Below are 22656 nucleotides of genomic sequence, written 5' to 3' on the forward strand. Positions count from 1 at the left end.
GCGCGGGAAGGCAGCCGGCCGTGGACATGGACGTGTACCGCACCCCCGCCGCCGCGCTGGACAACCTGGTGGCCCGCAGACTGCAGCCGTCCGCCGAATTCGTGGCGGCTGCGCGGCGCGCCCTGGGCGCCCTGGGAGCCTTCCTGCGGGAGCGCGGGGGCCGCGCCGCTGCCCAGCCTTGGAGGGTGCTGAAAACCGCCAAGGTAGGCGCCGCGCAGGGGGCAGGGGCAGGGGCAGGGGCAGGGGCAGGGGGGAGAGCTCACCTGTAAACGGGAACAACCCATTGCCGCGGGCCATGTGGCCCCGGACGGTTTGTATCAGCTCTTTCCATTCGTTTCTTTGACACTTTGGAGGCACGCTTGCGGTGCGCCAGCGCTGATCTAAGCGCCCTGAAAATACACTGCACGCCACAGCCCGGCCAAGTGGGTACTATTAACCCCACCCGGCGCATGGGAAACTGAGGCACGGAGCGACGAAATGATGTGTCCAAAGCTTGTAAGAGGCCCGGCAAGATTCAAGGCCAGGTCGTCTGATTCTTGCATCTGTGCTCTTACAGGCTGCCTCCATTCAGTCATTCATTCGTTCACTCGCCCACTCACTCAGTCGTTTACCCAGTCCAAACGGACTCCAGTCCTCACACTATGCCTGACCCTAAAGATGCAGAAACCCTAGTATTTCTCCAATAGCCACGGAGCCTAATTTACTGCGAAACCGCCCAATAACAATGAACTTTGTCTCATTAAATGAGTCATCCCGCTGAATCCTCACATTCAACGAGGTAGGGATTATTACCCCTGTTTTACGACTGGGGAAACTGGGACTGGGGGTGGGTGAGCCACTGCCCCAGGCCACGTTTTGTCACTTAAATGCCTTCCTGCTGCTGTGACCTCAGGATGCCCACAGGCTCAGGCAGGGGACAGGCATCAGCTTCTGTGTCCTCAGCACAAACTCAGGGGCTCTAGGGCTGCGACGAAGGAACTTGGCTGGGGTAGAGGGGACTTGGAGCTTCTCAGGGAAGGGATGGAGACACAGGGCAAGGGACGGCCCCAGAGCAGCTGGTGGTTTCCTGGGGCTGAGTCTTAGCTTGGGAGGTGGGAAAGAAGGAGAGGCTTGCAGCCTGGGAAACGTGGAGGCAGATTTCTGCCTTTGAGGTGGAAAGGACGAATTTCTTTGGAGCAATAGTTTAAGAGTCTCTAAAGCTCTGGCAATCCTCAGCTTTCTTGGAAAGCCTGGGACAGTTCTTGTGGTTGACTTTAGCTTATGGCTTCGGATCATTCAAAGCTTTGAAGAGGCAGTGATAAGGTGGGTATAGGGCCATGAGCTACCTTTCCAGTCTTCCGATGCTGCTCCCTGCGGAAAAGACTCCTTGGAGAACGGCCAATTCCAGGGCTGGAATAATGTGCAAGATGAGCCTGGGGCTTCTAGTTGGACCAGAACGCAAAGAAGGGGTGGCTGACCTCTGTAGTCCTGTCAGAAGGACCGCCCTCTCCCGTCTCCACCCCTGCCCAGGGCCAACAGGAAGGGGCTCTCCTGCCCCAGCTGTGACCACCAAAAACGTCTCCCGGTGGCGTGGCCAAAGGCTGAAATTTCTTTACAAATCCCAGAAGGAGATGGGGCGCCTGGGTGGCTCTGGTTAAGTGTCTCAGGTCATGATCTCACAGTTTGTGGGTTCAAGTCCCACATCGGGCTCCGTGCTGACGGCTCAGAGCCTGGAGCCTGCTTTGGATCCTGTGTCTTCCTCTCTCTCTCTGCCCCTCCCCTGCTCATGCTCTTTCTCTCTCTCTCTCAAAAATAAGTAAACATCAAAAAATTGTCTAAAATAAAAACATACATGGAGCACATGTGGCAACAGACTTCCTTAAAAACCCCGCTCTTCTTTTGTGTAGGTTTAGAAACGTGCACAATAAAATAAGTATTTTTAAGGGAATTCATCGATGGGGAGGGGTGCAGGAAGAATGGAGGCTTGGAGCCCAGTCTTCTGAGCTGACCTCCCAGGTTCCAGTACGGTGCCTTCTCTGAGTCAGGTGTCGGTGAGCAACCTCTCTGGACTTTCGTTTCCTCATCTCCTCGTTTGTAAAGTGGGAGCGGTAACAGTACCTTCCTCTCAGGCTTGTTAGGGAGCTTCCATGAGATGATCAACTGCAAAACAGGCAGGAAATGCTCGGTTTACAATATTCCTCCGTGCTCTGCCCTGTTCCCCCTTTGTTGGCACCCCCCCCCATGTGAGGAGCTGGCAGTAAAAAAAAAAAAAAAACCTGGGATGCCATTGGGATAATTCGCCATCCCAGCTCGGTGGGGGAGATGCCCTCTGGAAGGCTAATCTGGTTCTTGGCTTTTCCAGGCCGTGTTAACTCACTTCACAGCCCCGAGGCTCATGTAACCGCGTGTAACCACATCACAGGGACTGCCTGGAAGTGAGATTACAGGTGTCAGACATTTGACAGAGCTCCAGGCACAGGGTAGAGACTCTTACCATGGGAGTTTCCTTCGCAGGTCCTTCGCTGACGGCTTTGCAGAAAGAAACACCCGTCAGAAAGGTCCCGGACTTTCAGCAAGTCATATCATGGTTTTGAACTGATCCCAGGCAAAAGCCGAGAACATGTGTTCTGCAAAGCAGAATTTGTTTCACCAGCATTTTTAATTAAAGCTTTTGTTCAATGTGTGTTTATGTTTGAGAGGGAAAGAGAGGGGCGGAGGGGCAGAGAGAGAGGGAGACGGGGGATCCGAAGCAGGTTCTGTGCTGACAGCGGAGAGCCTGATGCGGGGCTTGAACCCACAAACCGTGAGATCATGACCTGAGCTGAAGGCGGACAGTTAACCTACTGAACCACCTAGGCGCCCCTAAAAAAACTTTTTTTTTTTAAATTATAAATTAACAAAACCTTTTTGAAGTTAGTGGCCAACACTTATTGATATATGGATTTACAAATAAAACATGCCTTTCTTGAAAACTCAGGCCTGGCTTTCCTCGGCCTGCATTTCTGCATGGCTTCAAATGCCAGGGGCTGTGTGGCCACCGTCTCCCCCCACAGCCCGCGTGGTTCGCTCAGGTTGCCTACCAGCCCACTCGGTCACCAGAATCGAAGAGTGCAGAATTCTGAATTGTTTTTTGCTTCACAGGGAGGCTCCTCTGGCCGGGGCACAGCTCTGAGGGGTGGCTGTGATTCCGAACTTGTCCTCTTCCTCAACTGCTTCAAGAGCTACGAGGACCAGGGCGTTCGCCGTGCAGAGATCCTCAACGAGATGCGGGTCCTGCTAGAATCCTGGTGGCAGAAACCCATCGCCGGTCTGAGCTTTGAGTTTCCCGAGCAGGACGCGGCCAGGGTCCTACGGTTCCGACTGGCATCCACGGACCTCGAAAACTGGATGGATGTCAGCCTGGTGCCCGCCTTCGACGCTCTGGGTGAGGGGTGCCTGACCCATTCCAGGGTCGGGGGCAAGATCCTTAGGAGTAGGACCGGACTTCCAGTCCTAACCCTGCCACCAGCCTGCTGTGTGGCCTGAGCATCCCTCTCTGGGCTCTCGTTTCCTGACTACACGCATTGAGTGTGGGCCAAGAAAGCCCGGTTCCTCCTGGATCACCCGGGGAGACGTTCCTTCAGCCACTGCCGAGAACAGTGCTGCTCGGCCCTTCCAGAAATACCCCAGGGGGAAGGCACAGCCACCTGGCCTCAGGGGGCTTGGGGACAAGGCCAGCATTCTGCAAAATCTTGTATTTCATCTGAAAAGCATTAATATGATTTTTGCGCTCCCCTTGATAGTATATCCATGCTTGATTTATAATATAGTATATATAATGTGCCCCTGTGCCCACATCTGTAAAATGAGGTTAATAATAATGGGACCGTAGCAATCCATCTTGCAGAGTGTTTGGAAAGACCGTGTGCGTGAATACCTGTGATGAACTTGACACATGATGGGGCTGTATGAGTGCTTGCTGTCCTTCTTTCTATTATTATTATTATTATTATTATTATTACTACTATTTCCCATTATCAGTGTTCTTCTTATTAACCATGATGTCCTGGGAGACAGCTCTCTTGAACTTATCCAGGTTACAACGTCCTGACGGACAGCCACACTCTCCCACGCTCGGTACACGTATATTAATCATAACGGCTACTGCTTACTCAATGCTCGACTCCAACAAGCACTTGACCTATTTCATCTCATTAATTCCTCAGAACAAACCTATGAGGTCTGTACTGTCTTGTCTTCCCTTTTCCTAAGAGGGGCACTGAGGCACAGAGATGGACGGTAACTCACCCAAAGCCGCACAGCAAGTAAGCGATGTCGGGGGAACCTGGGAAATTATGGAGCGCGTTTCCTTTTCCCAGGCCAGGCCCACAGGAAGCGGTGGCGGGAAAGGCCCACGCCGCAAAGGCAGCCAGCTTTAACTTCCAGTCCTGTGTCCGTCACTTGCCAGCTCTGTGACCGGGGGCAGAGCCCTGAATTTCTCTGTGCCTCAGTGTCCGCAGCTGTAAGATGAAGTGAAGGCAAGTTGCCCGATGGGGTTTTGGTGGGGAGACGCAGCACTCGGTGTGAAACGTTAGTGTCGCGAGCACTAAAAAAATATTAACAATCATTGCCAAGGGCTCAGAATCCTTTGCCTTACAGTTTCCCCAGCACCGTGCCTTTCCCCTCTGGCACCAATTAAAGGTATGTGCAGTGGCATTTTTGTACTGCCTGAGGGAACCTCAGGGAGGGAAGAACTACCAGGTTCTAGGTACTCCTGATTCAGCTGGAAGCATCCTTCCTATGTAGCCGGCTTGGAATGCAGCCGGGCCTGGGGGCTGCCTGGCCATTTGGAAGGAAGGGGCTCTTCCTTCGGGTCTAGAGCTTTCCTCCCTGCCCCCTGAGAAGCTCCAGGCTCTCTTCCTCATCCTCCAGCCCCCATGCTCGTGGATACCCGCCTCCACCAAACTACCCTCCTCCCCCCGACCCCGGCTCTCCATCCTGTGCCTCGGAACCCTTCCTGACGCACAGCGCTTCACTCCCACAGGACAGCTCAGTTCCGATGTCAAACCCAAGCCCCAGATCTACTCCAGCCTCCTCGACAGCGGCTGCCAGGGGGGCGAGCACGCGGCCTGCTTCGCGGAGCTGCGGAGGAACTTCGTGAACGTTCGCCCGGCCAAGCTGAAGAACCTGATCCTGCTGGTGAAGCACTGGTTCCGCCAGGTAAGGTGGCTTCGGAGGGTCCTCGCCCCAGGCATAGGACTGTTGGAATTTGCGATTTCGCGATGGCGAGAATATTTTCTTATGTTTCGTGGCCACTCGTGTTTCTCTTTGGGGAGATATGCCTGTTCATATCATTGGTTTATTATTTTCTTCTGGGCTAGCTGTTTTCTCCTTGTTGGCTTGTTGGAGCTCTTTACATATTCTGGGTGCTAATTCTTACTGAGTTAACATAATGCAATCTGTTCTCCCAGGACGAGGCTGGGACTTCCGTTTTGTTCTTAGGTCTTTTGTCACGGAAAATGTCGGGATTTTAATGTAATCAGGTGTGTTCATCTTTTTCGTGTGTGATTTGTACTTGGTGCGTCTTGTGTAAGTAGGCTTTGCCTATCCTGACTTTTTTTTTTTTTAATTTTTTTTAATGTTTATTTATTTTTGAGAGAGACAGAGACAGAGCGTGAGCGGGGGAGGGGCAGAGAGAGAGGGAGACCCAGAATCCGAAGCAGGCTCCGGGCTCCGAGCTGTCAGCCCCGAGCCCCTGACGCGGGGCTCGAACTCACGAACCGCGAGATCGTGACCTGGGCCGAAGTCGGGCGCTTCACCGACTGAGCCACCCAGACGCCCCTATCCTGACTTTCTAAAATTCTTCTCCCATATTTCCTTCCTGAAGGTTCTAAAGTTTTCTTTTCATGTGGGTTCAGGGCTTTGAACTCTCTGGAATATTTTATCTATGGTATGAAGTAACGCGGGGTTTGTACGCTTCCCGCCTCAGCCTCAGGAATGACCCCCACCCCCGAAACATTCATGTCTGTCGACAGACTGTTGTGTATTGAAGAAGGGGTGCCCAGCCTGTGCCTGGAGATGAGGGAACAGGCCCCCTCCCCCCCCCAAGATCTTTGGGCACACGGCTTGGTCTTTCTGGTGGACCACTCATCATAAAGCAAGTCTGGGGGGAGGAGATCCTGGATTCCGGATCTCGTTCGGCCAACGACTCGCTGTGTGGCCCTGGAAAGTTCTGCCATTCGCTCATTTGGAGGATGAGCAGCAGCCTCGGACTGCCCACCCGCCGGCCTCTCTCTGACTGCTCCCCAATCCCAGAGGCTCGCATCGCATACGCCCGAGGCTTGGCCGAAGCCCCAGGAGCGAGGGCAGCTGAGACGCGGCAGGTTGTTCCTGGAACACGGCATCTCGGCATCTCGTCTCAGGCTTCGCCTGCGTCCCGGTGGGCGGGCTCTGCACCCCCCAGACTGAGAGCTCCGGCGAAGTTCTCCAGGGAGCCGCTCTCTTTCCCCTGCCCTTCCCCTCTTACAGGTGTGCCAGGGGGAGGTGAGGAGGGAGGAGCTGCCTCCAGCTTATGCCCTGGAGCTGCTGACCATCTTCGCCTGGGAGCAGGGCTGTGGGAAGGAGACCTTCAGCCTGGCCCAAGGCCTCCGCACCGTCCTGGGCCTGATCGGCCAGTATCAGCACCTGTGTGTTTTCTGGACCCTCAACTACGGCTTCGAGGACCCTGCGGTCAGGTGGTTCTTGCGGTACCAGCTCAAGAGACCCAGGTACCTCCCATCACCCCCCTGTCCCCACTCTCCTGGGCTTGGGCCGCAGGAGATAGTTAACAATGATCAATGATCCAACAGGTCTCCTCTCCCGGAGGCCTGCGTGGGGGCCAAAGCCACGCGCTGTGCGCTTGCTAATTCAGTGGATTCAGCCCCAGAGGGAAATGACAGTCACTAGGGGGCGTTTTTAAAAAGATTTTTCTAGGGGCACCTGGGTGGCTCAGTCCGTTAAGCGACACCTTCGGCTCAGGTCATGATCTCTCCGTTTGTGAGCTGGAAACCCATGTCGCGGGCTCTGTGCGGACAGCTCGGAGCCTGGAGCCTGCTTGGGATTCTGTGTCTCCCCCTCTCTCTCTGCCCCTCCCCCTGCTAGCGCTCCCCCCCCCCCCACCCCTCCGCCCTCCCTCTCTCTCTCTCAAAAATAAGTAAACTTGGGGCGCCTGGGTGGCGCAGTCGGTTAAGCGTCCGACTTCAGCCAGGTCACGATCTCGCGGTCCGTGAGTTCGAGCCCCGCGTCAGGCTCTGGGCTGACGGCTCGGAGCCTGGAGCCTGTTTCCGGTTCTGTGTCTCTCTCTCTCTCTGCCCCTCCCCCGTTCATGCTCTGTCTCTCTCTGTCCCAAAAATAAATTAAAAAACGTTGAAAAAAAAAAATAAAAAAAAAAAAAAAATAAGTAAACCTTTAAAAAAAAAAGATTTTTGCGTGAACATATTTTACACGTGAACACTTTATGCGACACGTAGCATACAGGTACCAAGGGCACATTTTGATGCCGTTCTATAAAGTGAACCCATCTGTGAAAAGACCACCAACCGTGGGGCGTTCTTACTGTTGCTTACTGCGTTCTGTTGCCGAGCAGAGTACTTGCATTGTGTGAATTTATCACAATATGCTTTCCGTCCTGTTCCTCATGGACGGTTTGGTGGTTTCCACTCCGGGGCTGTTACCATGAGGCTGTTCTAAACAGCCTTGCACGCGCATTTCGGGGTGCCCGCACCGTTAGACACATGGGAATGAAACTGCTTGGTCGCGGGGGTAACTCTGAGTCCCCGGGGGTGGATGCTCCTGTCTGATGATTCTAATGTGCGGAGTGGAGGCTCATGACTCTGACGTAATCTCCACGGCAGCCCCCCTACAAGGTAACTGAGGCTCAGAGAAGGTAAGTCATCCGCCCTAGGTCACACAGCTGGAAAGGAGAAGAGCTGGAATTGGAGCCAGGCCTGCTTGACCTCAGAGCCCCTGATCCTGACCATCTCGCTAACCAGAACCTTCTTGTCCCTCTGGATTTGCAGGCCCGTGATCCTGGACCCGGCTGACCCCACGTGGGACGTGGGGAACGGAGCAGCGTGGCACTGGGATCTCCTGGCCCGAGAGGCAGAGTCTTGCTATGAGCACCCGTGTTTTCTGCAGGCGGCGGGGGGCGCTGTGCAGCCCTGGGAGGGGCCTGTGAGTGAGGGGCTCCCAGGATCCTTGTTACGCACGCAATTCGTGTACTCGGTGTTTCCTGAGCATCTGCTGTGTGCTGGGGCCCTGGGGTGTGGGACAGGCTTGAAAAGTGGGGGCTGCAGGCATGTAACACAACCTGATCACCAAGCTGAGCCTGCTTGGAGGAACCTTTCCGGTGACGCTGTTATCGTCTGCTTACCGCGCTGTGTCCGCCCGGCACCAGGGACCTTTTTGTAATTTATCCCGTCTGGAAGGGCGCCTCTATCTAATCTGCACGAAGGTGCCTTAGGGGCTAGCGGTGACCCTCTCGCTTTCTCTCTCTGAGTCTCAGTCACCCTGACCATACAATGGGAGGGGGCTGGCGAGAGAAGGGAGGGAGAAGCCTCTTCGCTTGTAAGACAGCTCCTTCAACAAACTTCCAGGGCCTTCCACGTCCTGGGTGCTCAGGTTTGGATCACCCCATCCAGCGAGACTCTGCCCAGAGGACCCCGCAGGAGAGTAGCAGTCTCAATGCTGTGGACCCAAGTGCAGGGAGCAGGCAGCCTTCACGCCCAGCTCCCGGCCCCTCAGGGACAGCCAGCACCATCCCCTGTACTCTGGGGACGGCCTTGGATCTGTCTCGCATCAGCACCAAGGACCTGGACCGCTTCATCCAGGACCACCTGAAACCGAACCCCCAGTTCCAGAAGCAGGTCAGCAAGGCCATCGATGTCATCTTGCGTTGCCTCTGCGAGAAGCGTTTCTACAGGGCGTCCATAGTCAGCAAGGTAAGTCGGTGGGTGGGGACACCGATGGGACCCTCCTGGGGCACCACAGCGAGGAGGGGGAGGAGCCACAGCGCGGCTGAGGGCGGGCAGGGCAAGTGGGCATCCGTGGAGGGGTAGTTTGCTGGCCGGAGGTATGTATCTAAGTACCAGCTTTTTGGGGGGATCTTTTTTAATGAAAGTTTTTTAAACCACTAACAGAGCACGTCTCCTCTCTGCTCAAAACCCTCCCCGGGTTCACAGAGCACAGTGGCTTCGAGGCCCATAGAATCTGGCCCTGGTCTTTCTCGGAACTTCACTTACTCCACACTGGCCGCCTGGCTGCTTCTTGAACTCACCGGCCAGAGTCTGCACTGGCTGGTTTCTCTTTCTGGAATCCCTCACCACCCACCCCCCCCGCCCCATCCACTTGGCTTCCCCCACTCTCCTTTAAGTCTAGGGTCCCAGCCCTCTAGAGTCTTACGGAGGCCTGATTGCTCAGTTCACAACTGCAACCTCCCTTCCACAGCCCCACCCTGTCCCCTTACTGCTTTATTTGCCTGCACACAGCCCTTAGCGCTTCTGGGAGCTGTTGTTTGCTGACTGTCCCTCCCTCCTCTCCCCCTGCTAGAATGTAAGTTCCAGGAGAACAGGTAACTTTTATGTACTCCCATACCTTGCCACATGTGAGTGCCCAATAAACGGATGGATGGATGGAAGCAGGCCAGCAGAGCACATCCACAGGGCCCATTTGGCCCCGGGACCTCAACGTGCCATGTGTGGTCCAGATGGGCAGTCAATAGGTGCTGCGGATGTTCGGCTAAAATCATTAATCCCTGCCCCCTTCACCGCACCCCCCGTTTTCTGTTGCTACATGTTGGTCTGACTTCGCACAGGCCCCGAGGGTCAGAAGGCAGGTGCAGGCGGACATAATCTGACTCTGCCAGGCTTCTAAGAGTCAGAGGTCACGGGGCTTGTGCAGCCCGCCTCTGTCACGGTGTCCCCAGACCCGACACCAGCGACAGGGTAGTGTTGGGACTGCAGTGGGGGTACAGCGGGTGGGGTCATAGTCGGACTCCTGAGCTCAGGGACAGTCACGGGTCTCAGATGGCCCATCCTCTGCAGGGGGGCTCATTTGGCCGGGGCACAGACCTGAGGGGCTACGGTGATGCCGAACTCGTCATCTTCCTCAACTGCTTCGAGGACTACGGGGACCAAAGGGCCCGCCGCCTGGAGATCCTTGATGAGATGCGGGCACAGTTGGAATCCTGGTGGCAAGACCCAGTCCCCGGCCTGAGCCTGCGTTTTCCTGAGCAGACCGTGCGCGAGGCTTTACAGTTCCAGCTGGTGTCCCGGGCCCCAGGAAGCTGGATGGACGTGAGCCTGCTGCCCGTCTTTGATGCCGCGGGTGAGGGCTGCCTCCAGCCTGTGCCTTGGAGACCAATTCCCTCGCCCGCTAGGCTACACAGCTTGCCTGGGGTCGAGATCACCCACCTTGCGGAGTTACTGGGTGGATGAGCGAAAATTACTGAAAAGCACCCAGCACGTATTTGGTGCTTAAAAAAAAAAAAAAAAAAAAAAAGTTCTGATTGCTATTCCGTGTCGTAGACCGTGTATTATGGGTTGCGGTGCTATGCTATGTAATTAACGTTAAAATATTAATAAAGGCTGGGGAGTGGCTCGGCGGGGACATGCTGCTGTCTGCGTCAGAGCTAGGCACTCAGAGTACTTCACATTTCGCAGGGCAGCTCTGTGCGGGCGCCAGACCTGAGCCCCAGATCTACTCCAGCCTCCTCGACAGCGGCTGCCAGGGGGGCGAGCACGTGGCCTGCTTCGCAGAGCTGAGGAGGAGCTTCGTGAACACTCGCCCACCCAAGCTGAAGAACCTGATCCTGCTCGTGAAGCACTGGTATTACCAGGTGAGGCCTCCATACCCGCTTCCCTCCTCCCAGGAAGTAGCTGCTGTCATGGCAACTGCCTCAGCCAATCAGCGCCACCCCCAGGCAGTCCTCTCCCTTCCTTCACTTCTTATTGGCCATCCCAAGTAGAAGGTCCACCTCCTCCATCCTCCATTTCCGGTACAGACCGGAAGTCCCTGGCTGAAAGAAAGTCTCTTTGTCCGTCAAGCTCCGAATGCCCGTGTCTTGTAGTTGGGGTTCACCATCCACCTCTAGCTCATCTGTTTCCCTCCACTCCCCACGCTGCTAATGGATTCCCTGTTCTTGCCCACCCCCAAGCCCTAGCTTATGCTGTGCCACCATCACTGTCTTGTGTGCAAGGCGTACTAAATAAACCCCGAGCTTCCTCCAGAGCTCCTTCACCAAAAACACTCATCTGAATGCACTCGCATTCGTGTACTCATTCAGCAAACATACTGAGCACCCGCTGCCACTAACGTCACGATCGTGCCAGATGTTGGGATAGCAAGCTGAATATATCGCAGCCCCCATTCCTGTACAACTGTCCGGTACACCCTTGATGGAGAGACTCTGGGCAAAGACCCAAGTCTGAGATTCTTAGCCTCGCTGTGTGACCTTGGACAAGTCACTACCCACGCCCGTTCCCAGACCTCTGTGTGTCCACCTGTGAAATAAGAAGGGTTTCATTTTGTCCTGCAAAATGAAAAGGGCTTTATTTTTTTATATTCCCCTCCCTCTCCGAGTACCTAGGGCCATGCTTGGCACACCTTGGGTGCTCAACTCCACTCATTCTTTGCCTGGCCTTGGGTGACCTAGGTCGCAGCTCGGAACAGAGGACAGCAGCCAGCCTGTGCCTCCCTGCCCCCAGTCTATGCCCTGGAGCTCCTGACCATCTTCGCCTGGGAGCAGGGCTGCGGGAACGAGTCTTTCAACACGGCCGAAGGCCTCAAGACGGTCCTAGGGCTCGTCCAGCAGCACCAGCAGCTTTGTGTCTACTGGACGGTCAACTACAGCTTTGAGGACCCAGCTATCAGAACATACCTTCTTGGCCAGCTTCAGAAACCCAGGTGCGGACCCACGATGCACTGCATCATCCTTTCTCCTCCCCCCACAGTCACCCTGGAGTCACTGCACCCAGGAGGGATCCAGGCTGGGATCTGGGTGCCTCAACCCCCCTCCTCGCTCTGGACTCTTTGCTGAAGAAGCACGGACACAGGGAGCCCCCAAAGAAGCCAGAGCCAGGTTCATTAACACAATAAAATATCATTTCTGAAATGAAGGGCTCACCCAATCCCTGACTGAGGCAGCCAGGTGGGAACCCTACTGTGCTTGGGACAGACTGGGCCAGCCCTAAGGTGCTGACACTCTTCTCCTTCTCCCCAGCCCCCACACCCTTTCCCGGTCCCTCCCAGCCCCCTGCTCTTCACTGATTCCCACCTTCCCCACCCGCCTGCCCATCCACTCTGCCCCCCAGGCCCCTGCTCCTGGATCCTGCTGACCCCACCTGGAATGTGGGCCAGGGCAGCTGGGAGCTGTTGGCCCAGGAAGCAGCAGCTCTGGAGACACAGGCCTGCTTTAGGAATAGACAGGGGACGTCTGTGCAGCCCTGGGATGTGATGGTAAGAGGGGAGCCCCTGGGGCGGCGGATGCCGTTGGTGCCCCCTTCCAGACCCCCTTTCCCTGCCGGTGCGCGCATTCCCCAGCTGCCAGGAGTGTGTGTTTCTGCCGGCTTACAGCTGAGACACCTGCTGTTCTGTCCCAGCCAGCGCTTCAGTGACACGGGGGACAAAAAGCCCACCCTCGTTTTTAAGGCGAGACCGGCTCAGTGATGCAAGTCCGAGTCCAGAGTTCCCCGTGGGATCGAGAGAAAGCTTTCTCGAGCTGGAGCCTTGCTTAGCTCCTTCTCCTGCTTCCCCCACTCCCCTTTTCCTGCAAGCACTGCCCCCCGTTAATCCACACACGAGAACCCCCATCGCAGGCTCTGCTTCTAGGGGACCCCCGCTTAGGGCGATAGCCAGCCCCCGAAGGGATATGAGTTTATTGCCCTTGCTTTTGTCAGCCGGATCTCATAACCAGGGCTTAAAACTCACGACAATCCAGTGAGGCACGGGCCTTGTTATTGCCCCCATTTAAAGATGGCGAAACCAAGGCTGCGTGTTGGCGGTGGAACCAGAACGTGAACTCGGGTCCTTCTGATGCTCCCACACAGACCTGCCAACCAGCTGAGAAAGAAAAGGGCTGTGGGAGGTAGCGGGAGTCTCATCCTCATAGACTGGCAAGAGGCAGGGCCTGCGCGCTCCTAGGAAATCCTGGCTCGAGCCGGCGTACCTGGGTTCTTTCTGTAGGCTGCTCTCCTTTACCAAACACCAGCTGGGGACCTTGACAAGTTCATCAGTGAATTTCTCCAGCCCAGCCGCCAGTTCTTGGCTCAGGTGAACAAGGCCGTCAATGCCATCTGCTCATTCCTGAGGGAAAACTGCTTCCGGAATTCTCCCATCAAAGTGCTCAAGGTGGTCAAGGTAAGTCCCCAGAGGGCCCTGGGCAAGGAGGGCCCTGCAGGCTGGGGATCTCTCCCAGGCCAGGGCCAGGCCTGACCCACCTCTGTGGTCCTTACAACAATCAGCACAAGGCCAAACACAGAAGGGAAACCAGAACGCAGTTGTTGTAGGTGGGTGGCGGCAGGAGGGCTCAGAGGTGTCCAACAAATCTCTTCTGGTCGCTTGTGACAGCCAACTCAAAAGGAGGAACGAAAGGAGTATATTGGCTGATGTAAATGGAAAGCCCTGGAGTAGATCTACCATCAGGTACAGCTAGATCCAGGAGCCCATGCGGGGTCATCAGGACTCAGCTTTTCATCCCAGCTCTTGGCTCGGCTGTCTTGTTTCGGACAAGCCCTTTCCATGTGATGGTTCTTAGCATCTCTAAGCTTCCAGAAAGGGGCATTCTTTTTTCTCAAAATTCAAATAAGTCTTGGAATTGAGCCTTATTGTCCTGACTCGGGTTATATACCCCTCCCCAAACTCATCACTGGGGCTAGGGAGACACCATGCTCTGACTGGCCAAGCCTGGTTCATCTTATTGAGTCAGTCCCACGTGGACCCGAATTGTGGGGGAGGAGCGATTCCCCCAAAGAAAACCAGGGTGCTGGTCATCGAAGTAGAAGGGATGCTGGGGGTGTATAAAAAGTCACATTATCCACTGCACCAGATACAACCTCGGTCCACAACTGAAGTCACGAGTGAGACCCAGGTTAGCTCTGGAAGATTATCAGCATAGAATCAGCCAATGAAAAGTCCCAGGCCTGATGATTTGCTGTGTGGCCCCAGGCAAATACCTTCCCTTCTCTGATCCTTACCTTCTTTGTCCATAACACTTAAAGATGATAACCTGGCTCACCGGTTGTCAACCGTGGCTTCACTTAGAATCACGAGGTGACTTTTAAAAATTAGACTGATCCCCTGTCCCCCTCCCAGGCCAATTAAATCACAGTCACAGGGGCATAGGAGCCATACGTACATCAGTCAGTTTTTAAAGCTCTCCTGGTACAAGCAGGCTTGAGAACCACAGGTCAAAAAAATAAATAAATCTCTCAAATCCCTCCCAGCCCCCAAACTTGGTGGAATGAGAACGTTTGCATTTGTTGAAGGGTTTAAACTTAACATCTCGCACATTTCTTTTTCTTGCAACCATACTACGTCTTAACCGCATATTAAAGAGGTAAGACAGAGAGGTTAGGTGACTTGCCCAAGGTCACACAGCAAGTTCCTGACCCACAGGCTCCAGCAGGAGGACGTCATGCAGTCCTGCAAGGGTCAAGCCGCCTCCGTGTCCTCCCCAGGGTGGCTCTTTAGCCAAAGGCACAGCTCTGCGAGGCCGCTCAGATGCTGATATAGTGGTGTTCCTCAGCTGCTTCAGCCAGTTCACCGAACAAGGGAACAAGCGGGCTGAGATCATCTCAGAGATCCGAGCCCAGCTGGAGGCATGTCAGCAGGAGATGCAGTTCGAGGTGAAGTTCGAGATCCCCAAGTGGGAGAATCCCCGCGTTTTGAGCTTCTCTCTGATGTCCCAGACGATGCTGGATCAGAGCGTGGACTTTGACGTGCTGCCAGCCTTTAACGCCTTAGGTGAGGTACCCAAGCATACTCCCGAGAAGGGGGAAAGCAGAGGCAGGGCTGCCAGGGACAGCAGTCGAGGTTGTGCACTGCACAACCAGACCACACATGTTCACAGGGCAGGCATTGTACACATGGGTGTTTCTCGCCACTTTCCTGCAAGGTGTCTGGAGAAAAGGACACGTTTTTCTAATTCACACAACAGTTCTATGCGATCTAACAGTGGCCCTGGGCTGGGCCCCAGTCTCAGCATGACAGATGACCTTGAGCAAGGGAATTCCCTGCCTTGAGCCGCAGTGTCTTCCCCTGACACTGTATTCGAGTGTCTCCGTGCACTCCCAGCTTCGAGGATCTGTGTGCTACCTTCTCCACCTTCCACGGACCCGGAGGACCCGTTCGTTCAACACATGCACCGAGTACGTGTCCAGCATTCTCCGTGGCACCAAGGGTACATCCCTGCACAAAACAAACACAAATCCTCTCTATCTATTCAGTTCTGAGCTTGCACTGGAAAGTTCGCAGAGCGAGGACGTCCCATGTATTGGAATGTACTTGGCTCCTGAGGTTTGGGAAACAAGCCACAAGGGAGGGACTCATCCAGAAATGTGTCTGAATCTACACAGTTCCTGAGTTCGGAAAGTAGGAACGCTTGAATGTCAAGGAATGCCTTTAAGGGCGGTGAAGCCAGAGAGTGATACGGTCCTGTTCCTTACAGGAGGCTCTAAGACTGAGGCTCTGCCTTTGTTAGAGAGGGCTGAACAAGTGTCCAGGAGCCGCTAAACATGTGTCAGCTCCCAGCTGAGACTTCTTGCTGACAGCCAACCGGAGGGGCTGAAAGGGGGCAGGAAGGGCCGCGAGATTCTCACCGGGGATTTAAGGCTGGGTCACGCCACGTCCGTGTTCCGTCTAAGATCCCCTGTGCCCCCTCCCCGCCGCCACCGTGGGTCCAGACCACCGGCGGTGAGGGAGGTGCCCGAGTAGGAGATCCTGGAAGGCCTGTCTCCGTTGGCCCCAGGGGGGTTCTGGGAAACGAGCCGACGGTGGCCTCCTCCCTGTCTCCAGGCCAGCTGAGCTCCGGCAGGAGGCCCACGTCTCAAGTCTACGTCGACCTCATCCACAGCTACAACAACGCGGGCGAGTACTCCACCTGTTTCACGGAGCTGCAGAGGGACTTCATCGTCTCTCGCCCCCACCAAGCTGAAGAGTCTGATCCGACTGGTCAAGCACTGGTACCGGCAGGTTCGGCCCGAGGACACGCCCCCCGCCCGGGCCCCTGAGCGCTGTCCTGGGAGGAGGCGGGGCGCGACCCTGGGTTGGCCGAGCGGCCGGAGAGAGATTTCGTAGCTGTGGGACCTTGGTTTGCTCATCGGTGACCTGCGGCTGGTGTCGCCACATCGCAGCATTTGAGGGCATGGTGCATGGCCGGGCATCTGACACATGAAAGTGCCCAGTAAAGGTTTGGGGTGGTCTTGCCAGCTCTGGAAGGGTCCCTCCTGTGCCTCTTCATTGCCAGTGTGAACCCACACTTTCCCTTTATTCCCCAGTGCAACAAGATGCCCAAGGGGAAAGGCTCCCTGCCCCCCCAGCACGGGCTAGAGCTCCTGACGGTGCATGCCTGGGAGCAGGGCGGCCGGGACCCCCAGTTCAACATGGCGCAAGGCTTCCGCACCGTCCTGGAGCTGGTCAGCCGGTACCGTGAGCTCTGTGTCTACTGGACCGTCAACTACGACAACCGGGACAAGACTGTCAGGGACTTCCTGAGCCAGCAGCTTCAGAAGCCCAGGTTCTGGCCCACCCTCAGCGTTGCAGTGTCTCAGATCCGGGGTCCCTCGCCCTTCCCGCTTCCGCAGGGCACAGAGCAGGGACAGCAAACTCCTCTTCCTGGAACGGAGCTCCTTTCTAACAGGGACAGCCTTAGCACCTGAGGGACAGGCACTCCGTTTCCTGGTCCCCTGGTTGCCAGGTGAAATGTAAGACTGCAAGTCAAGTTTGAATTTCAGAAAAAGAATGAGTGGCTTTTTAGTATGTGTGTGCCCCCACGCGGTCCTTGGGACATACTGACGGTTTTCCAGAGCTCAAATTTCACTGGGCATCCTCTGTTTATATTTGTTAAATGCGCCAACCCTACCTGGGAACCCACCGGGTAACAGGAGCAGGTCTGCTTCTTTGGGATTTTGCCTCCCTCTGAAATGGTGCAAAGATAACAGAGACTCTTGCGCAAACTCACGATGCATCTCCAGTCAGTGGGTGATGGCAACTTAGAACAATGTGTTGAAAAAGACTCTGACGTGGTGACATCTACCACAGATGTAGGAAGGGAGAGTGGTAGAACGAGTCCCGAGATTACTTAACAATGCCCGCTACATGCTGAAGGGGTAAGAGTGGCCCAAACGAACGTAGTGATTGATTAGTAATGTCTGCCCGGGGCACAGAAGGGAGAAGTGGTCTGTGCAGAGTGTTGGGTGATGGAGACTAGTCCAACCAGTCCCACAGAAGGGCACCCAGATGTTGCCAGGGATCGGACTGACCCTGATGGGAATTGCAGGCCCATCATCCTGGATCCAGCTGACCCGACGGGCAACCTGGGCCACAACGCCCGCTGGGACCTGCTGGCCGAGGAAGCCGTGGCCTGCATGTCTGCCCTGTGCTGCGTGGGCAGGGACGGCACCCCCATCCAGCCATGGCCAGCGAAGGTAAGAGAGCTGTATGGCGCAGCAGGGCGCACCCTTCCCTGGGGACAGTGTGCTCAGGGGAGGGGGCTGACTCCTGCCAAAGGGGCCCCCGTGCCTCCACGTCCCGGCTGTCCCTTGGTCTCTGCTTCTCCAGGAAGGTTAGGACAAACCAACTTCTCCTGTCACCTTCCGCCAGGCTGCCGTGTGAAGGCCGGAATTTGTACCAGATGGAGGGATGGACACCAGCCGTTGGCGTGGAGAGACTTCGGGTCACCTACCAGATGTGCGTGTGCGTGTGTGTGTGTGTGTGTGTGCTTGTGAGAGACAGAGAGACCTCGATTCAGTGAATCCACTCCTCCTCTGTCCAGCCTCCCGACTCCTATCCCTGCCTTCCCACGCTCTGCCCTCCTCCTGCTCTGCGTACCCAGCCCAGCTGAGTTTTATTAAATACCCCCTTGCGTCAGACGGGCACTGGCCACCACAAGGCTCCCCTGCTCCCCTGCCCCCTGAGGCCGCGCACCAGACTCGGTGGGCTGGCAGCGGCCTGTCGCTGCCATGACTCCACTCTCAGACAGCCATTGTCGCGTACCACACTGCGTCCCGCCCCTGCCGAGAATGTCCTCCTCCTTCCTGCCTTCTCTGCCCGTCCGCACCGGTTCACATCTTCCGCTGAAGCCCATCCCTGTCTGCCCAGTGGCCTCTCCTCCTTCCCCAGCCCAGAGACTTTCGCAGAGATGGCAGTCTTCGTGCCATTTGTCAACCACAGGCCATTGGCAGTGGCCGCCTGGAGTCCTGGGTTCTGGAGGATTCTAAAGAATGGATGCATATCTGGGAAGACTGATGTAATCAACTAGTGATGTCTGCCATGGATGCGGTAGGGGAACGTGCTGGCACGAGTGCTGTGATTGATTAGCGATGTCTGGCCCCAAGGCAGGAATATGGGCTCACAGGCTAACGGTGTTATTGAGCAGCTCTCTGAGCTCGGCCACCGGCAGGAAGAGCCTTCCCGGATGGGCCGGTCTTGTCTGCCACAGACAGAAGGTGTGGGGACGTGTGTACCATGCAGTCCCTCTCATGGGACCCCCTGACTGAATGCCTTTTCGCTGGAGCCTTGTTTTCTACCTCCTTTGCACATCTTGAGACCACGGCCTGTTTGCCTTCTTGAATTTTTTTCTGGGTTCCTGTCTTCTCTCCTGATGTGCTGGAACATCGCCGGTGGGATTCTCCATCCCCAGAGCGAGCCGGTGCCCAAACAACAGTGCTCAGCCTGCTTCCCTCCGCCCTCCAGGGCAAATCCACTGTGTGGTTTGCAGGCGGGGCTCCTGCCCTCCAGGCCAACAGCTGTGTCCCTCTTAGTCAAGGCTCAGCACAGAAAACAGGAAGTAGTCCAGGAATCGTTAGCAGGAAGGGATTCCATCCAAAGTCCCTGGACAGTCGGGAGGAGCGGAAGGCAAGGACCGTGGTGGGACTGGTGGTCTCAAGGTTAGACCCCCGTGGCCGAATCAGAGGTCAGGAAGCTGCCCCTGCCTGTCACCAGGCCACTGCCTCACACCCACCTAGCTGGGGCCGGACCCGGGATGTGGGCTCCAGCAGTCACAAGGGTCGCTCGGGACTTGCCAGCCACCAGCTCTGCAGGAAGATGCCTTCTGTCTCCCTCCTGGAGCACAGTCGAAATTACGGCCAGAAGTCTGGCGACAGGGCCATCGGAAGCGAATGGTTCACCTCCCACTCCGTGCAGCGCAGGGAAGGAGGGATGCCCAGCGCTGACAGCCGGCGTCCGGGACGGCATCCCCAGCAGATGCGCTGTGAACTGCGAATGTCTGTTGGGCGGCTGAGGGGGTGGTGAGGTCCTCCCAGAGGGAGGACCAGGAGGAGACAGAGGGGAAGGAGCCACCATGCATCCCCTCCCTGCCCCCCCCACCCCCACCCCGAGTGTCTCAGATGGCCTGGCTCTCCGTGGCCCGCTGCTGGGTACTGCCGGTCAGGCGCTGAGTCCGTTCGGGCTGCTGTAACGAAGCACCGCAGACCGGTGGCTCATCAACAACGGCAATGTATTTCCGGCAGCTCTGGAGGCTGGAAGTCAGCACCGTCGGGTTCTGGGAAGAGCCCCTTCCAGGCTGCAAACCTCTTGTGTCCTCACATGGCAGAGAGCCGGCCAGCTCTCCAGACTCTTCTAACAAGGGCACTGATCCCATTCGTGAGGGCTCCCCCTCGAGACCTCACCACCTCCCACAGACCCCCACCTTCTCATACCATCCCATCGGGATTGGGGTTTCGACATAGGAACCGGGGGGACATACACCCTGGCGGGGATGCAGACCGGGGGTGGGGAAGAGCCTTCCCCTGTCCGTGCCATTCTTAGAAAGTGCCAGAGAGGAGGCCCTCTGCTCCCCCTGGGGCCACAGCGGCCGAGGCTCGGGGGCAGAGCCCCCGGATTCCGGGGCCGCGTGGGTGCCTCCCATCCCTGTGCCACTCGCTCTGGCAGCTGGGACTGCTACTGAGGGCACGTGGTGTTAATAAAGCCTTCTTAAACTCACTTCACTGACTGTGAAGCTGGGGCCGGGGTTCGCAGGACCCCAAGGTACACCTTTTGCGTTGGTGAGGCTCCAGGAGCTCAGAGCTGACACCGGTGGGCAGCAGAGACCCGTCCCACCACGTGTCCAGCAGCAGGTGGGGACCTGGCCTGGGCGTTGCAAGCTGGTGGTTCTTGGCCCAGGTGGGACCAGCAGCAGGGTCTCAACTCGATAACTCCCATCGTCATGACGCGGACTCTATGCACCCCACACCCCCCAAAATGGCTCTTGAATTAGGATAATTGTGAGATGGTGAGAAATGGGGTAGCTCCAGTAGGTTGGAGGTGAGAAGGACCTGTCACCTGGTCCGGGCTGACCTGAGGGGCGGGGCACGGATTTATTCTATTCTGGCTCCTGCGTCCTTGACAACGGCCACTCTGGTATTGGCATCATAGCCCCACTGTCCCGTTTGAGGGCTTCCTGATCTAGCCACACCCTTAATAGGTGGCGATTTTAAGTTGATTTCTTACATGCAGTGACCCTAAGGATGTAAGGGTTAAATTGTGGTGTAGGGCTAACCTATAGCTTGAGAAACAACAGCTTTGTTTTGACCTGAAGGTTAAGAGATAGCAGCCTTGCTTTACTCTTGTAAATTAGGCCTCACCAATTAAGGAAACAAAAGTTCAAAGAAAAGAGCATCGGAGGCAGGGTCAAGGAGATCAACTGGACTTAACGGCAGAAAGTCTAGAATAATCACCCCATCCGGGAACTGTTTCCACCTCATCTGGGAACTATTTCCTTGTTCTGTTCCCAGGTGATGATAAAACGATGTGGTCGGCTATAAAAACTCTGTACCCCGGCTGTTCAAGGCCGCACTCTGATCAAAAGTGTTGGTCCCGATCGGTCAGCCTTGCCTCTCGTTGCAATAAACCTTGTGGTGACTGTCACTGGTGCCCGTCGCATTCTGTTTCAGGAGTCGTGTGGATGCAACAAGGATAACCACAAAAATGTCCACGTGCACTTTTCTCTGGAAGAGACGAATTGATACTAAAGTTCTATGGACACACATGTGTGCAAGGAAAGCTTGGAAAATGCAGAAAAAAAGAGCTCGGAGGGGGGATTAGCCCCAACCAACATTAGAACTTACTAGTGTCAGTTAAGCATCTGACTTCAGCTCAGGTCATGACCTCACAGGTTCCTGAGTTCCAGCCCTGCATGGGGCAATCGGCTGTGGCTGTCGCAATGAGCCCGCTTCTGATCCTCTGTGCCCCTCTCTCTCTGACCCTCCCCCACTGGCATGCTTTCAGAAATAAACATGAAAAAAAAACAAACAAACTTACTAGGAAACCACAGCCTAAGGGGACGAAAATAACAAAAAGCTAAATGTGATCAGTCAGCAATTAAAAGCTAAACCAAGAGCCAGAGGGCCTCCTGGGTAACACACAAAGGGGTTCCATCTCCTGGAGGCAGAGGAAAATGAGGACCCAGTCAAGAAATGGGCCCCATCCAATGTAGGAGTCCAAAGAAAGTGGGGGGGGGGGGGGGCGGGCTATATTTTCAATTTAACTTAACTTTTTTAAGTTAAAAATATGATATATAATTCACATGCCATGAATTATAACTTTTAAAGTGTATAATTCAGGGACGTCTGGGTGGCTCAGTTGGTTAAGTGTCCAACTTTGGCTCAGGTCAGGATCTCACGGTTCATGGGTTCGAGCCCCGCATCGGGCTCTGTGCTGACAGCTCGGAGCCTGGAGCCTGCTTTGGATTCTGTGTCTCCCTCTCTCTCTGCCCCTCCCCCGCTCATGCTCTGTCTTTCAAAATAAATAAACGTTAAAAAAAAATTTAAAAATCTGAATATAAGAATCTATTCATTATATGTGCTATAAGAAATGATAGCATTATATCAATGTGAAAATTCTAAATCACGTTATTGCTTTGTGTTTATGTAACAAGACATCCGTGTTCTTAGAGGATACATATTGGAGTATTTAAGAGGAAAGGGGTCTGGATGATTAGGTCATGTCAACGTAGGATCATCAGTTCCAACAAATGCTACAGTCTTGGAGGCAGGGGTGGGGGAGGGGAATGTTGCTAATGGAGGAGGCTGTGCATGGGAGGGCAGGGGGTATCTGGGAAATCTCTGGGCTTTCTGCTTAATTCTGCTTTAAAATGTAAAGTCTATTTAAAAAAAAAAAAAAAGGAGTAAAGGAGACTAATGTCTTCAACATGACCTCAAATGGCAATACCGTACTAATTATACGGTGGGATGCCCATGCAGAGAATAAAGAACCAATGTGGTAAAATACTCTGGGGGAAGGGTATGGGGATTCATTTGTCCTCATCTCGCACATTTTCTCTGAGTTATTGCAAATGCAATGAGTTCCTTTGTCCTCATCTCTCACATTTTCTCCGAGTTATTGCAAATGCAAAGTGTTCCGAGTTATTGCAAAATGCAATGTTTTAAAAACAATCCTAAAGCAGGGACTTTGGAATCAGGTCATTCGGAGGTAGAACCGATCCAGACA

The 22656-nt window shown here is 55.1% G+C and overlaps 1 protein-coding gene and 1 long non-coding RNA gene across 2 annotated transcripts; one reads left to right on the forward strand and one right to left on the reverse strand.

Moving 5' to 3' along the window:
- OAS3 (2'-5'-oligoadenylate synthetase 3) lies at positions 1-21075 on the forward strand. Its single transcript, XM_042909641.1, is given in 17 exon segments — positions 1-203; positions 3121-3403; positions 5003-5178; positions 6487-6725; positions 8016-8169; positions 8592-8936; positions 10038-10320; positions 10656-10831; positions 11648-11898; positions 12306-12450; positions 13177-13350; positions 14670-14955; positions 16006-16130; positions 16132-16182; positions 16488-16726; positions 17489-17636; positions 17812-21075. Coding segments are annotated over 17 exon segments (3264 nt in total). The 5' UTR covers positions 1-26; the 3' UTR covers positions 17824-21075.
- LOC122203073 lies at positions 1778-10149 on the reverse strand. Its single transcript, XR_006195066.1, has 3 exons — positions 10065-10149; positions 2256-2408; positions 1778-2139 (listed from the first exon to the last, which is right to left on the reverse strand). It is a non-coding gene; the product is annotated as an uncharacterized LOC122203073 (long non-coding RNA).
- Positions 21076-22656: the final 1581 nt, after the last annotated feature.

The sequence above is a fragment of the Panthera leo genome, chromosome D3, assembly GCF_018350215.1.
Source record: "Panthera leo isolate Ple1 chromosome D3, P.leo_Ple1_pat1.1, whole genome shotgun sequence".
Classification (NCBI taxonomy): Eukaryota; Metazoa; Chordata; class Mammalia; order Carnivora; family Felidae; genus Panthera; species Panthera leo.